Here is a 16,098-nt window from a genome sequence, read left to right on the forward strand (position 1 = left end):
GAATTCATCAGCTCCAGAGCTTACAGGTAATTAGATCTGGAGTCATGGTGGGATTGTCTCTAGCAGTCATGGTACCATCTTGCTCCTTGCGCTTTCCTTGGGATCCTATAACCGAACTTCCCAGGACCTACAGTAAGACAAAAGAAGCATTTTCTTCTGTTATACCCTCCAGCCAAGCAGACCTCTGAGGTTTTGGTACTTATAGGCCTCTGGGAAGGCACTGCCTCTAGGATGGCTATGGAGAGCCCAGCAGAGCCACCCAGCAGGTTAGGGTACCAGGAGTCACAGCTCTGACTTCGAGGGAAACATGAAAATCTGTCTCGTGAGACATACTTCAGCCACAGTACCAGCAGTAGTGCTTCTGCATGTGCCAACACCTTGCTGAGAAAAGCAAATCTTCATGAAGACGTGACTAATACGTGGACAGCCAAAGCCTGAGAACAAGCAGTATCGCCTACAACTCACAGCATTTTGGGAGGTCTACAGCTGTCAATCAAGTGCACACTTCCTCAGATGAGCATTTCCAGGCTTCCCTCTCAAAAGGGATCCCATGGGAACCCCCTTCCTCACACACCAGTCTTCTCCATCTTTTTATCCCGCTCAGGTCCCCCCCAGGGTTCAGCTGCTTGCTTGGTCCCAACACCGCTCTCAGATCTGCTTCCTTAGCCTCAAAAATGCCTTGGACAGAGAGATCCTCGAAGTCTGGCAACAGCCTGTGAAGTCTCCTTTTGATCTCCTGGTAGTCTGCCATCTCCTGCAAGGGGCATTTGGTGGAAAGTAGAAAAATCCAGAGACAGGTGGTTTGGGATGGGAGCCCTGGGAAAGCTGTAAGGCAGTTAAATGCGCCCACCGTGGTGTAGGACAGGCAACTTCCACAGATGAGGATGAACCTGTGGATGAAGCAGTCCAGGCCTCTTATCTCCCACCAGTATTTTGGATGAGGGAACCTGTTGTCCTGCATCGTCACAGAAGGCTGTGTGTAGCAGGCTGCATAGGGGACAAATGCAGGAGCAAATCCAGGACGTGACAGCAGTGCCTGGGATGTCGGGTGATCTTCAGCAGCCGGGAGCTGAACCACAGGAGATGCCAGTTGGGCTTTGTGAAATGACAAGACCATGTAATCCAAACATGTCCATCACCTTCAAGCAAGGATCCTGTGACACACGTAAAATTGCTTTTGTTCACCCAAAAGATCAATATTGTCAGGATGAAATAATATGTCAGCTGGTGTGAAGAACTCTGCCTGACCACTGACAGTCAACGGGCAGAAACTCCCTCTTGAAAAAATATTTTAAAAATCCTGAATATACTACCACTTTCCAAATCGCTGTATTCAGACTGTAGATCATCTCCAAATTTCTTGGAAGAATGATTTTCTGTGCACGTGGTTTATTCTGATGCAGGAAATTCCTCAGATTAAATCGAGGGTTTTTTTCTATTAAATCATCATGGCTAATCAAACTGCCAGAGTCCCATCTGAAGACCATACTCCTCGGCGAACATCAGCATTTACTCCATGTCAGTTGAGGTAGGACTTTCCTCTGAACAAACCTGTTGTCAAAGACAGCTTCTCATTATGTTCATCTAAAACTCTCTGGTCCTTCGGCAGCTTCTTCCCCTCGCCCCCGCATGATAGCTTTGTTTTGCATGGGATTTAACTTTGCATGTGTGGTTTGGTGTGGGTTTTTTTAATATAACATCAAATCTCTTAATTCTCTGACCCAGAAATCAGAGACAATCCTCATAAAAATCTGGGACAAAGAAAACGCAGCTGCGTGCTTGCAGCAGCAAGAGCTCCCAAAACTCCCAAATCTACCCATTTAAAGTGGTTGTGATTAAAGAAAGCATTTTGAGAACTGTTGCTGTCAGATCTCGGGTTGTTCTGAAAGTAAATCCTTGGCTTTCAAGCACAGGTCTACTCTGAAAAAGACGCTTTAAAGAGTGACAACGCAGCGGCCCAGGCTTGCCACCAGCCGGCGATTCACACCTCCGATGGGAGGGCTCTGCTGCCCACCATGTCACCTCCATCACCACGCAGGGCACACCTGCCCCCACAGCATCCAGAGATGAAGGTTCTCCCAGCCGCAGCGCAACCTTTCCCAGCGCCACACAGCCCACTCCTGCAGCACTTTTGCCAATGAGTAAATAATGAGAAATTAGCGCATGGCCCTGGCGATGAGTCAGAGAAACCGCCGCTGGCACTAACAAACCCGCAGGGACAAAGCAGGGTGCTGGAGGCATCCAAGCCCTGCGGTTTCCTGACGGCATCACCCATGTCATGCCCGTGCCACCCCCGTGTGTCTGGCTGTGCGGTCCCATCGGTAAGTCACCCCCAGACACCCACCGGGACAGCCCCGTCCAACGGGCCAGGGCCAGGACCGTGCTGCCCGCCATGGCCTCCCCACGGGTTAGTTTGGCCAGGGAGACCCACACATTGCCAGTTGGGGCAGGCTGGCACACCCAGCCGCCCCCCGTGCGAGAGCCCGGGGGGTTTTAGGGGCAAAAGGAGGGCACAGAGATACAGCTCCACCGCATGCTGCCACCAGGGCCAGCGGGGGGGCAGTTGGACAGATCTTCTTCTGCCCCCCCAGTGCTCTGCTGCAGCACCCAAGGGTGAGGCCAAGGTGGGAGCTCACCCACTCCATCCCCAGTGCCAACCCCAGGGAAGCCCCACATGACAGCAGGGTCACCCCCACCCGTTCCAAACCCTTCCCTAACGAGGCAGGGTCTCATTAAGGAGGGTGACGCAGCCCAGCTGCCCTGGGTACCGCAGCCGGGGCCCACGGTGGCCAAGCACAGGAGGAAATGGCATTGCTGTACCTGGAGCTCGGGGGTGCTCCCCCCGAAAGGGAAAGAGCAGTTCAAACCAGCCAGGGCTTTAATATCAGATTAAATGCTTTCACAGGAGCCTATTTGAAAGCTTCCAGACAGCCTTTTGTCAAGCCAATTTCATTTGCATTGTACTTTGGCTTCAAGAGATGCCTTAAAATGTAACCAGCAGCACTTTTTTTTTTTTTTTTCTTTTTAACATGGTAGCCTAACTTTCTTGGATGGGGCTGGGATGGCCACTGCTCCATATGGGAAGGCAACAAAGTGTTTTAAAGGCAGAGGGTCCAAGCAAAGCTCTCCTCTCCAATGCTGATGCATTATTGTTTAGGGAATCTGTTGAGCATTTTGTCCTCAAAGACTTGCCGTTTTAGAAGGCTGAATGAAGCTCCAACTGGGATTATCAATTTTTAATTTCCCCATTAGCAGAAACAGAAGGTTATAAGTCTGGTAGTTTCTCCAGCTAGAGGGAACAGCCTATTTCCAGACGAGGATTTTACTTTAAGAGGGCTAGTTATCCCAAGCCTCGGACCGGGAGGTAAGCCGTGCCTCAGCACTGCAGCAGTTCAGGAGTTCCTGGCTGATCCCCGGCCAGGTGGGAGCAGGAGGGCGGCTGAACCAGGACGTGCAGCTGCACGTGGGCATCTGGCAGGGACAGCAGCAGGGTGCTCCTGCCCTCTGGCAGGCAGGAAAAGCGACCCAGAAACAGCAAGAGAGAGCCCCTTCCCCAGTCATGGGCTGGCTTCCACTTTGAAATTTGGCACCTGGTAGACACAGGGCACAGACTCGTAGGAAACTGCTGCTCCTCCTGCCCCTCCGCTCCCTGATGTGGGGACACAGAGGAACCTCTGTTTGTCCCCCAGCCCACCACCGCCAGCCGGGAGGGCCCAGCATCACAGGGCTCTGTGCCACCCCGGCTCTCCCCACAAGTGCATCCTTGTCATTCAAATGAGAAGCTGCCACAAAGACGAGGGCCCTGCCCTGAACAAAGAGTCGCTTGGGAGTACAGCAGAGGGGGATGCGGGTCCGTGGTCTCCACCGATGAATGCAAAATGCCTCCATCCCCTGGGAGCAATTTCTGAGGGAACAACAGAGACTGGCTTTGTGAGCCGGAGGCCGAGGGAGAGGCATCGTTCATACGCAAGCCCCCAGGAATGCCCAGCAAGCCCCAGCTGGAGAAACGCCTGGGGGGCATGCACAGATGTCCTCATCACCCCTAACCACGAAGTCAAGAAAAAGCAGCTCAGTCTTTTTTTTGCACCCGTGCTTTTGCAACCAAACTAAAGCTTTCCTAGCACTCCCGCATCCCTTGGCCACTGACGCCAGAGCCCACATCCACCAGGGCTGATCTCAGTGATGCCACCACCACCACCTCACCATCAGCTCCCATCCTGCAACCCCAGCGCCAGGGGAGAGCATCTCCCGAGGACAAAGCATCCCCCTCGGGGCCAAGCTTGCTCAGCACTGGGCATCAGTCCATCCCAAGCTGCAGCTTTCGCCTGGTGCCCAGTGTCCCAGCACACGGCTGCCGTACCCGCAGCGGGCAGTAACGCAGCCCAGCGGGCAGCAGCTGCCTGCTTAACAGCCAGCTCCTTTACAGACCAGCCGGGCTCCAGGTCAGCGCCTTCAGTGCAGACTCCACTGCGCCAGCTTTTCTGGAAAATAAAACTTGAAGGCAGACCTCCCTTCAGGCCTGGTTCAAAGCCCAGCAAAGTGAGAGTTCTTATTACTCGGTTACTACTAATGTATATAAAGTTTTGCTGCTTACACCTCTGAGACGCTCAAGCCCAACAGCCATAAAAAGATGCAATTCGTGAATGCTGGGCACTGCAGTGAGGAGGGGTTGGGGGGGTTACTGTAAAGGCAGCAGTGCAAAATGCAAAGTAGTAAATCTCAAAAGCAATGTACTGAAATTCAAGGGAAACACTCAAGTCAAGCTCCGTTCCATCTGCTATTTTATGCTCTCTTTGTTAGAGTAGCTAATGGAGAACAATAAAAACATTAATAATCAAGCTAGATTTATAAACTGGGCAGGATATTCCACTAGTAATGAAATCTGGAGAATCATTCAATATTACATTGCTTTGGGCAGCACTCTAACAAGAACTGCCTTTGAATTATAGCCCTCTTTCGTTTTGCTGAACTTTAATGTGGCCCAGCATCACTGTTTCATTTAAAACAAACCCTATAGCAGGACTGGAGCTGAGGACACAGCTCAGAGGCACAGTCCTGCTCGGCACTGAAAGCCTCTCAGCTGCAAGAGGGGAGTATTTGGGATGTAAAGGCTCTGTTGACATTGTGCTCTATTTACAGCAGAGAATTGCTGGATCTAATTTTCAAAGGTTAGCGGAGCTTTCTATTGCCATGCTTTCATGCTTCCTGGTTTTCAAATATTTGGTTGAAATGCATCACAGATCTTTAATTTCTTAGTTGCTTCATAAAGTGGATGTCAAATAATACTTCTTACTCTCGCTTCCCACACAGTGGTATTTTCTAGACAAACACCTCTGAAAATACCTTGGCGTTTTCTGCTCCCTGCTGCTTATTAGAGGGCATAAGCACAAACCTGCTTCACAGCAACCTCTCCACAATCCCCTTCAGCGCTGTCTCGAGCCAGAGAGATACATTTGCCCCAGCAAGCACACTCACCGAAGGGGGGGAATCACTCCGACACCTATCTGAGACCATCCACTCTGCACTTCCCAGCCTAGATAGGGCTTGGTCTTAACGTAGGACTCCCTGATCCCCTGCTCCTGCAGTTCACTTCTGCACTGCTGCCACCAACCCCGGCACCTTTTGCTTTGCGAGACTGCCACAGCTCTTCAGCATTTGAGCTACTGCTCAAATCCAGTCCAGGACAAAAAAAGGTACTTTAATGCCTGAAAGTTGTCAGTGATAACTAATGAGCCCTCTTGAGTATTAACATTTAGCCTGTAAAAGCTGAGTGCAACATGTACGGTAGCAAGGGTAAAAGCAGGTCAGAGACAAAGCTTGAGTCAAATTGATCGGGGCAGAATACACCAATTCATGCGCCGTTTGCATGAAATATTAATTCCAGCTTTAACATTTAGAGGAAAGCAAATACACCATAACGATGCAGACGTACCTTATTTCCCCCACATTTTCCCTTCTGCTAGGAGCTGATGGGGAACAGTGTGCTTTGTCCTTCCCGGCAGGTGTTTGGGTAGGAGCCTGCGAGCCAGAGCACGCGCTCGGTGGCCAAGCCTCGGCGGCAGAGGCAGCGTCCTGGCGCACTGCTCCATGTGAGCCCTGCTCATTAGATAACCCTGCCATGCTGCAAATCCTCCCTCCCTCCTTCACAGCAGCACACAGGCAGCAATTTGAAATCCGCTGAATTTCAGGGAATTTCTCCAAACTGGCGGGACCAGCCCCAGGACTGCTGCCCACACCCAGCCTCCGCCAGCTTTCCCACACCCAGGTCTGACACAGTCCTGGGGCTTCTCTGAGCTACGGCTGGTATCAGCTACAAGAAACTTTTCCTCCTCCAGGAGGAAAGCCTCCATTTCTCCCCTCTCCGAGAGGACGGCGCGAAGCTCTGCTGACCTGCTGGCACCGTGACCTGGCAGGGACACGACCCAAGCCCTCGCTGCTTGCTAAAACCTGTCACCCTCCTGCAAACCGAGCAGGCACCTGTGAGCAGAGAAGCCGGACCACAAGGATGCCCACACAGACCACCGCAACGAAGTCAACCCTCCACCTGCCGCCGGCGCAGAGCAGCCCCCAGCGCATCCCCGAGCTCGTCCCGGCCCTCAGGGATCGCTCTTACTCCAAACGAGCCATTTTACCGGGCTTGCTGGCAGGGGTTTGTGTGGCTCTGCCGCAGGCAGGGAGCCCTTGAGGGAGGCCAGCCTCTCCCAGCGCCTCAGAAACCACCATCTCCGTGTGAGGGCTGCTGGGGCCATCACCCCGCGGATGCTGGGCTGGGGGAAAGTTGGGCATTTTCACACCTCGATGCGTGGTGGGTGCAGGGGGGCACGGCGTGCGGGCAGCCACCGGGGGGGGGGGGGGGGGGCGGGGGGCAGCGGTTGCAAGGGAACGCACCGCACACCGGCTGGAAGGGAGGGGGGGTGCCAGGCTCCAAAAGGGTTCCGGGCAGTGGTGGGGGGCACTGGGTACTGAGGGGGTAAATAGTCCCTGCCCTGGGCGCGGCGGGGGTGGGGAGCGGCACTAGATGCAGCGAGAGGCACCACGCAGAGTGCTGGGGGGTGAACACCGGGTGTAAAGGGGCACCGAGCAGCGGGTGCAAGCTGAGGGCACTGGCTGCAAAGGGGGCCCGAGCGGCGGGGTGCTCCGGGGAGCGTTGCTGCCGGGGGGGCTCTCCCAGCGCCGCGGGCCGGCCATGCCCGGGGACGGGGGGAGGAGCGGGGGGGCGAGCGGGGGGGCAGCGAGGCGGGTGCCGGCTGGGGGGGGGAGCGGAGGGTCGCGGGGGTCGCAGGTAACTCACAACTCCCCGGGTGATGTCGTCCGCCGCGGGGGTCGGCGCCGCGGGCGCTTCTTGCCACGCCAGCCACAGGGCGACCACGAGGAGCATCTCCCGGCGGCGGGCGCGGTGCCGGGCGGCGGGGCTCAGCATCCCCCCGCGCCCCGCGCCGCCCGCCGCCTCCCCCGGCAGGGCCCGGCCCCGGCCCCGCGCTGGGCTCCGCCGGGCCGCCGGGCTCCGCGCCGCATCCGCGCTCCCGCCCCGGGCTGCGGGCGCCGCCGGGGAGGGAGGTGGCAGGCGGGGGGGTGGGCTCCGCTCCGCGCCGCTCCGCCGGGCCGGGAGGCGGGGGTGGGCTCTGCTCCGCGCCGCCGGGGGGGGGCGGGCTCCGCTCCGCGCTGCGCTGCCGGGGAGGCTCCGCCGCCGGGGCGGCTGCGGGGTCACATCGCCCCGCTCCCGCACCCCGCGGAGCGAGAAAGTTGCTTCGGGCGCTGCCGCGGAGCGGAGCGCGTCTCGGCTGCTGCTGCCCGGGGCCGCCGCGGGGCCGTGGCTGCCATGCACCCCTCTGCCTCCGGCCGGCGGAGAGCCCCGACCAGCGGTGGCGGAGGAGGAGGAAGGATGGTAATGAGGGAGGCGGTGTCAGGGCTCCGGCGGGGAGGGGCGGCACAGCGCGGTCTGGCCGCGGCGCTGCGCTGCGCAGCACCGGCACCGGGCACCGGCACCGCTCCCGGCGCGGCTCGCAGGGAGGGCTCAGACCCGGGGCCGGTTGCGGCCCCTCTCAGCGCTGTGTTCGCCTGCGGCTGGAGCGTCCCGCGCTGCCGACACGCTTCTCCCCCGGCACCACCATTTCTTTAGCGCCAGCCGAGCCCCCGAGCTCCCCGAGGCGCCGTGGGCGCAGACCGGGAGGCCGGTGCGTCCCCCAGCAGCACCCAGTCCCGGCGCTGGTCCCCAAGAGCTGCGTAACGGGCTCCGCTGGCCGCGGCAGCCTGCCTCCCGGAGCTGTGAATCTGCCACACTGTGACAGGCCAGATGGCAGGGGACACCCTGACACCTCCAGCTCCAGCCGGTTCAGCATGAAAATGTACTTCAGACTTTGCCTTTCCCACCTCCTATTAGCACGTTAATATACTCAACAGCTTTGGAAATGAGCTTCAAAGTTGTTTTAAAATGGAAATTTTAAATGTTCTCTTTTTTTTAAAAAAAAGGGTAAGAAATGGAAATAATGAAGAACAGCAGAGACAAAAAAAAACGCTTCAAGGTGCTGCTGGGGCAAAATTGGAACGGACATTGATATGGCACCGTCTGCACAAATGGATTAATTCAGCAATCAACCGTAGCTGCTTCTGGAGATATTGAATATCAGACAGGACTTGAGCAAAGCAGTGGGGGAGGAAAGAAGAAATCTTTTTCTAGAAGAAACTGGTTAGAGATAATTGACAGGGAGACCTCACTTCCCACAGCTGAGCTCACACCACCCTGGGTCCCCCTGAGCTGGGCCAGAATTACTGCTCTGACACCAGAGAAATCGGAAGGAAAACCACTGGACAGCAGGGCTCAGAGCCTCACCAACTAGAGGTCTGTTGTAGCTCAAGAGCTTTGCTCCTTACTAAGGCCAAGTTCAGCTCCTTAAGATGACGAGCAAAGCCCACCCAGCCTCTGGGTCAGCACGTGCGGGAGGGGGGCGGTTGCAGAAGGCAGGAGCCCCCCGTGCCCGGCTGCAACGTGATGGGGCTGGCTGCTCCCACTCAATGTTTCATTTTGCTCTGAAAATCTGCCCATGGCCACCTTGCCACAAACCCCCATCTCCCGGGCGTGGGCTCCCTCCCCTTTACAGGACTCCTCCTTCACGCATCTCCTGCCTCATCCTGTCTGCCCTGCAGGTGCTGCTGCTGGCAGGGGAGATCTCTTTCTCACTTCTGATAACCACCACGCAGCGCCCCGATGAGATGAGGATTATTACTTGCTCTATTTCAGATCCCACTGCCCCAAGCAGAAAGCAGCAGTCACCCAGCACCCCTGGACCTCTCCTGGGTTTTCCAGCAGAGAAACATTACCCTGGGCAGTCAGGCCAGCCTGACATTGCTTAGCAACATCACATGTAGTAATTTCCTGCTAAGCAGCTCCAGAATCTCTTCTTATTAGGGATCATTTCTCTTGGCAGTTGACAGGACTGTGGGCAGCTAGGAGCCATCCTCAGGAGGAAGGCAGAGGCAGCACAGCCACGTCAGCTGGGAGCAGCGGGCAGCAGCAGCACAAAATCTCAGCCCTGAGGACAAGCCTGCAGCCTTGGTGTGCTCAGTCTCTGCCCTGACCACCCTGCCAGGGTGAAAACTGCCAGTGCAGGTGCCCTGACATGCAGTGGGTTTGGGGTTATCCCTGACAAACGTGTCAGCACCTGGAAACACTTCCTGGGGGTTTGGGGCTCTCTTATGACTGCTCAGCACAAAACCCCTCTGTCCCAACATGTGGCACATCTTGCATGCCAGCCCAGTCCCCGTGCTGGGCAGCCTGCAGCTCCGTACTCACAGTGCCACCTTCCCTGTGCTGGCCACACCACCCTGTAGCAGCAAGGTTACCTCAGCTGCCTTCCTGGTGCATGCTCCACCCTGACCTTCAATTCCATTTTGCAAATGAGGGCAATGAAGGATAAAGGTTCATCATGGGCAGCCTGTGAGCTGTTGGACCAAAGATAAAGGCTGAGCCCACTCCAGCTGGAAGAGTTTTGCTCTTAATTTCAAGGGGTCAAGGTTTTAGGGCACATGCTACAACTTTTTCTTCACCTCCTAGTTCATCCTCTCACAACAGTACAACAGGGACAAAATCTTCACGGTTTCTATCAGACTGGGTGTTTTAAGTGGATTGACAGCACGGCAAATGGAAGATGCTGCTCCACATCAAATGTACTTCAGTCCCTTTAGATTCTTTCCTATAGCATTACATGTAAGAGTATACCCATTTTTACCAAATGTAGAATATACTAAAACTCGCCTATCACAGGAGAATATTTTCCCCACAGCTGTTTCTCACATACATGTATTACATACAGGCATGGGCTGTGATCACAGTTTTGGGTGTTTGTAGAACATTTTGCTGCAGCAAACTCGGCCCAACCTGCCAGCTCCAGCCTCCCACTGAAGAGCACTGTGCAGAAGCCCAGCTTCCCACCAGCAAGCCTTTGCACAGCCTCCTGCCTCCAGCATACCAGGAATGAGTTTTATCCTGGCTGGGGTAGATCAGCTTTTATTAGAGCAGATGGTCAGATGGCCCCAAGCAATGTCAAAAAAGGAAAAAAAATAATTAAAATTAGTGTCTTGTATCATCTATTCCTGGCAACAGCCCCTGCTGGGAAGGACTGTAACGTTAAGCTAGCTGCAGATATTATGAGAGGGAGCAGCACTGCCCAAACTGAGATTTTGAATCCTTTAGCATCAGTTGCTCCATGGCAGATGGAAATGTGTCCTCTGGAGATGGGCTTTTAACACTGAGCTCAGTTAGTGAGGGCTGGGTGGGCTCCCCACTTTCTTGGATGCAGAGCTGCTTGCCTGCGTGGAGGAATTTTGAACTCCTGGGTGGTCAGGACAGTTTTGTCTGCAACTTTAGGTGCTCAAGCTCTGCCTTGGCTCCCCCTGTGTGCAGCAGAAGGAGAGGTGTGCATGGGGACAGGAGAGCACCCATTGCTCTCCCCTGCTGACAGAGAACCCTGAGCAACCAGCTTCAGGGGGCAACATTTCAGCCAGTGGAAGTTAGGTGAGGTTGGCGGCATCCTTGGCCCTGCTCAGTGAAGCCCCTCAGCTCATGGCTCAGGATTCCCACTTGCATCTCAGCTGCTTTGGTATGGGCTCAGGTCCAGGGCTGTGATCCGTGCACCTTCCTCCAACTGGGACTGGAGCAGAGCCACATGCAAGGTAGGAGCTGAAGAGTTCTGCAGATCTGGCTGAGGCTTTTTTCAAAGAAAACGAACAGCCCCACAAAACTCTCAGACTTTTTAGGTGGCCAAATCCCACTGAATTTTCCATCCTCTGCCTTCTGCAGCTGTCAATACCTGCTCTGTTTCACCATCTGCCCAGGTATTAGTTATTAGCATCTGTGTTGTGACAGCACCTCAGAGCCAGTCTTGCACCACAAGAGCCTGCAATGTGAATAATTATATACGCTCGATGGGTAGGTGCTCTGTCCATACCCTAAAGCTATTCAATGTAATTCCCAACATATTTATAAACATTTTTAGCAAGCACTTGTAAAAGACAAGACAGCAGATTTCTATGCATTAATCAAAAGCTGTCACAAATTACAATACCAAAAAATGCTACAACCATGCTATGTACGAACAGCAAAGAGAGATCCCTTAGTAGTTTAATTTTATTGCATGAGACCTCCTCTAACAAAACACTGCCTGGTCATCAAGGTCCAAAGAAATGTCAGAGAAGATCTAAACTTTCAGACTGTTGTAGGGCATATATTCAACTTTAAGCATATGACTAGTTATGCTGACGTTACTCTAACCAAATGAATGTAATGAAAGTGCATCTTTCCTTGGAAAGGTGGAAGCTGTGCACAATATAGTGAGGCAGATCATATGGATGCCATCAGCTCCTTACAGCTACAGAGAGCAGAGTTAGGCAATATGAAGAACCCAGTTACAACAGACTGAACTGTGAATATTTTTTCTCTCTTTCCTCTTTAGTCAATAAAAAACACCACCTCAATGGCACAGGTTTAACTCCACGCTCATGCCATAAGAACAATACGGGGGTAGATAGAGTTTTCATGCCATTCATTACCCAGGCAGGCTGCTGAATAGAATTTATTTAAGGAGGGAGCAGCATGATGATTTTAATTCTGTTAAGTGTAGCTTCCAAAATGCATTCTTTATGCTTTATTTGTTGCAAATGAATGACTCAGTTAAAACAGCATTTCAACACATTTTAGCCAAAATATTTGCTTTGCACAACAACAAAATACAGATAACTGCAATCATCTGTAAGTAAGAACAAGCAAATTGACAGACACAGCAGACAGCCGTTTACCGCCATACCTATAGTCTTTTTTAGCACAAAACTTTTATGCAAAACAAGAAGTGCTAGTAAAGCTGATTTGCAAGTTCACATTTCCCTGATCTGCCTGCCTGTCCCCCAGTGTTTGGGGAAAAGCGGTAAACAAGTGCACTGTATTTGTTTTCTTTCCACATGCATTCCAACCAAAATGCACATACTTCAAATATTTTCACCCTTGTGCATCAAGATGGTGAGCAGGAATTTAAAATGTCATTATCTTCTGCCTGTATGTGCTATGCGCAAGCTGGAGGTTTTTCCTCTTGGTGTCTTTAGTATAATTAGCATGTATGACAACATTCAGACAATTTAATTTCCCAATTACACAGCTATACTGAAAATAACCTTTGCATTAACTATGCAGCAATTCTTATCAGTAGATACTCTACAGCTTCTTCTGCCCTGTTCTATCGCTACAGATGCTCATGTTTTGGCAAGCTGAGAAATGATAATTTTCTGCCCTATCAACCAGGGAGACAAAAGGCAGTGCCGCAGTGGAGTGGGGGCCTGGGCTGACACGGTGCCCCCTCTCTGGGAGCAGCCAGCACACGCGGTGCTCCCGAGGCGCAGCCACATAGCAGGGGCTTCTTGCTGAGCCCGAGCAGTGCATCGGTTTATGCTGCGAAGTGTGAGAATGAGGACACTTATGATCCTACCCTGCTGTTCTCCTAGAAGCTTTGGTAGCCATGGGAAAATCAGTTACCAGAATCTAATTTGCTTGCTTGTAAGTAATATCGCTCAGACACTACTTATTTGCTTGCCTACTTTTAGGACTGATGGGTGACCAATGATAATGAAAAAAAAATAATAATCAATCACTTTTCTGAGACCAGTAGTAAACACCTAGTCACATATATGTTAATTATTACTCATGGGAAGTTTAGAATTATTTTTTTTTCCATGGGCAAAAATGAAATCAAACAGGGCATTTACAGAAGGCTTGGGAGCATGCAGCTTTTTTTGCTTCCTTGTTCTCTTACTGTAAAACCAACCCACTGACATTTCTTCAATACCTTGTACAAAAGGAGGGAAGCCAAAATTAGAAGGGGTGGGGAAATCAGTGTTCCTGCAGGCCAGGGCTCCGGAGTGGAGGGATGCTGCAGAGGTGCTTGCGGTGCTCATGGCCATGGGGTTTTGTTCTCTGCATAATCACGCGCCGGCACAGAGGATCTCCAGCATCTCGGGGCCATCTGCCTGCCAGCTCCGCCAGCCAAGGCTGCACTAACCACCTCCCCGAAGAGCTCATCCCACTTGAGTCCTCTAACAACATGGCTTAGACCTCTCTAACTCACTTTAAGGTCTAAATTTTGCAGATTTCTCCAACATAACACCTGAAAAATGCAGCCTTCCCTGGCTCCCCAAGCAGCCGCAGCTCCCCCCGCTCGCCTCTCCCTGCGGCTGGGCCCCTGCATCTCCCCAACCACCCTGCCCCATGGGTCCCTGCGTCAGGTGCAGTTGCAGTGGGCTTGGTCCAAGCCCGTCGCTTTGGCCATCGCTCTGCAGCCCTGCCCCAGCAGTGCTCTGCTGAACTCCATCTATTGGATCAGACACGAGCTACTTGTCTTTATTTCCAAGGCCTTCACAGATGACCCGGCCTTGTCTTTTATTATTCATTTAGCATCAAGAAATCGGCTCCATCCTCCAGCTGGCCCTAAAACCAGCCTCTCTCTTCCTTCGCTAGGCTCACAAACCACCACACTCACACTTGCTTCCACACTGTCTCTTCTGCCTGGGATTTTTTCCTTCTAAGCAAACCCAAGTCAGCCATGGTATCCTCCCTCTGCCTATAAATACACCCTATAAGGTCAGGACCACCCCTGGGAGTAATTTTTTCTAACACAATGATGCTCCAAGAAGCTAAGCGGTACTATTTTGCAGTTTCCTTCATCTCCGTTGCTAGCAGTTGTGCCTTGTTTTGCATTTTCTCCTGGATACAAGAGCTCTTTTTCCCAAGTCTGTGAGGCACCTAACACAAGGTCATCTTCATCTACTGCTGGAGTCCCTTGACGCTACAGTAACGTCAGTGATGGCCACAACATCTAAGTACTCAGCTCACAGCCACATTGCCACCAAGCAGATGCAGGCACACGCTGCACTGCACAACACTGGCCACTTCTGCCTCCCCACTGCATCATATACTTCTCACAGAACAGTGTTTAAAGCATTAACACCCATGAAAGAGGCACGTGTTCTCCAGGCTTAGCTTTGCTGCAAGTTTCACCGATACAGCAAAACCTCAATCAAGATCCTGTAATGGCGAGCCAGGCACAGGGACGGGCCAGACTGCCATGGTAAAGCACACTAAAGTGTAATTCTCTCTTCACTAGCAGCATTCCCATCTTTATTCCCATTGCTTTTTAATAACATTAACATCGTTTCAAGCACTGTCTTTTTTAAACGGTGAAGCGAAGTTCAGAGGTTAATTAGCAAGAAGCAGAACATAGTCACTTTACTAAAAAAAAAAAGCCCAACAACAACAAAAATATTAAAAGGTATAAACTAGAATTTGATGGAGTTTTACAGGGAAAAAAAATACTGATTTTAACATTATTTAAATGCAACAGACTGTCCTTTGGCTTAGGAAAACCATGAAACCTTTGACAAGCTTTTATAATGCTTTAATAAGTGTTTGTGCTTTCCGTCAGTCAGAAGACAGCAAATTATGTGACATCCATCAAAAGTCAGCAATCAGTTATATGCACACATACACTGTATCCTACAGAGGCAGATAGGCTCTTCAGTAATGGCACAACATCTCATCAATTCAACCTAGCCATATATCTTCTTCCAACGTATGACATGTTGATTGGCAACCTTTCTAGAGAGCTGGTTCAGACATCCGGGGGATTTTGCTGGCAAGGTCAGCAAAGCTTGTAATGCAGCAGTTTCTGTCACAGGGTCATGGGTGACAAGCCAACAGACCTCAGCTGCACGCGGGGCTGCAGCAACCCCCACCTGCCAACGGCACATGCTGCACCAGGGGTGCTTGCCCCAATCTCTGGTCCTTGCTCTGCTCTCTGTGCCATGCCTCTTCCCGGTTTGCCCCAAAATCCTTCCTCTGCCCAACCCTTCCTATATCACCCTGCCAGTTCCTTGAAGTCCCTAATCAAGGAGGTTTGACTGCAGTGCTATGCCACGCTCCCCACCGAGATCAGTGTTCTCTTCTCAGCCCTGGCTGCTCCTCTTGGAGGCCAACAGCTTCTTCAGGTGCCGAGAGTCCTGGGTTTAACTCTGGAGAAATCCTGGTGTCCTTCACCTTTTAGTTCTGGGAACCTCACTTCTAGAGGGATGGGGGTTCAACAGAGAGCAACAAAAAGCATTCAGGTGTTCTGTGGGAAGGGACTTAAGACTCACCATACCCATCTTTTCAAGGGAAAGTGTTACCAGAAAAGAAGAGGCAGGAAGGAAACTGTCTGTGATGACAGGGCAATCGGAAAGGAGAATGAACCAGAAGATGCAATTATAGGAAGCGGTAAGAACAGTGAAATATTGAGCCCCATTGCCCGGGAAGGCTGTGGGATCCCCACTACTAGACCAAGAGGCTCTCAGAACCAGCTCAGGCACGGCGGGCCACTGTCTTGCAGAAAGATCGAGAACAGTCTCCTGATGGCCTTCCTAGTCTTGTTTCATATTTTATTTCCTCTGCTTTTCATCTGACCTGGATCTTCTTGCCTTTAAGATCTTCGTGAGGTTCAAGAGCTGAAGAAAATCAGCCGTTAGTCTAAGGCCGTTGTTGCATTCATAGAGATGCAGTCCCAGCTGCTTACCCTATATAACAGGATT

At 52.3% G+C, this 16,098-nt stretch overlaps 1 protein-coding gene across 1 annotated transcript in view; it reads right to left on the minus strand.

The window, feature by feature from the left end:
- MMP17 (matrix metallopeptidase 17) overlaps positions 1 to 7,881 on the minus strand; it is a 65,536-nt gene extending 57,655 nt beyond the window's left edge. The window contains exon 1 of the mRNA XM_056324912.1: positions 7,292 to 7,881. Coding sequence (XP_056180887.1) covers positions 7,292 to 7,420 — 129 coding nt within the window. The 5' untranslated portion in view covers positions 7,421 to 7,881. The remainder of the gene's footprint in view (positions 1 to 7,291) is intronic.
- Positions 7,882 to 16,098: the final 8,217 nt, after the last annotated feature.

This window comes from Falco biarmicus, chromosome 1 (genome assembly GCF_023638135.1).
Source record: "Falco biarmicus isolate bFalBia1 chromosome 1, bFalBia1.pri, whole genome shotgun sequence".
NCBI classification, from domain to species: Eukaryota; Metazoa; Chordata; class Aves; order Falconiformes; family Falconidae; genus Falco; species Falco biarmicus.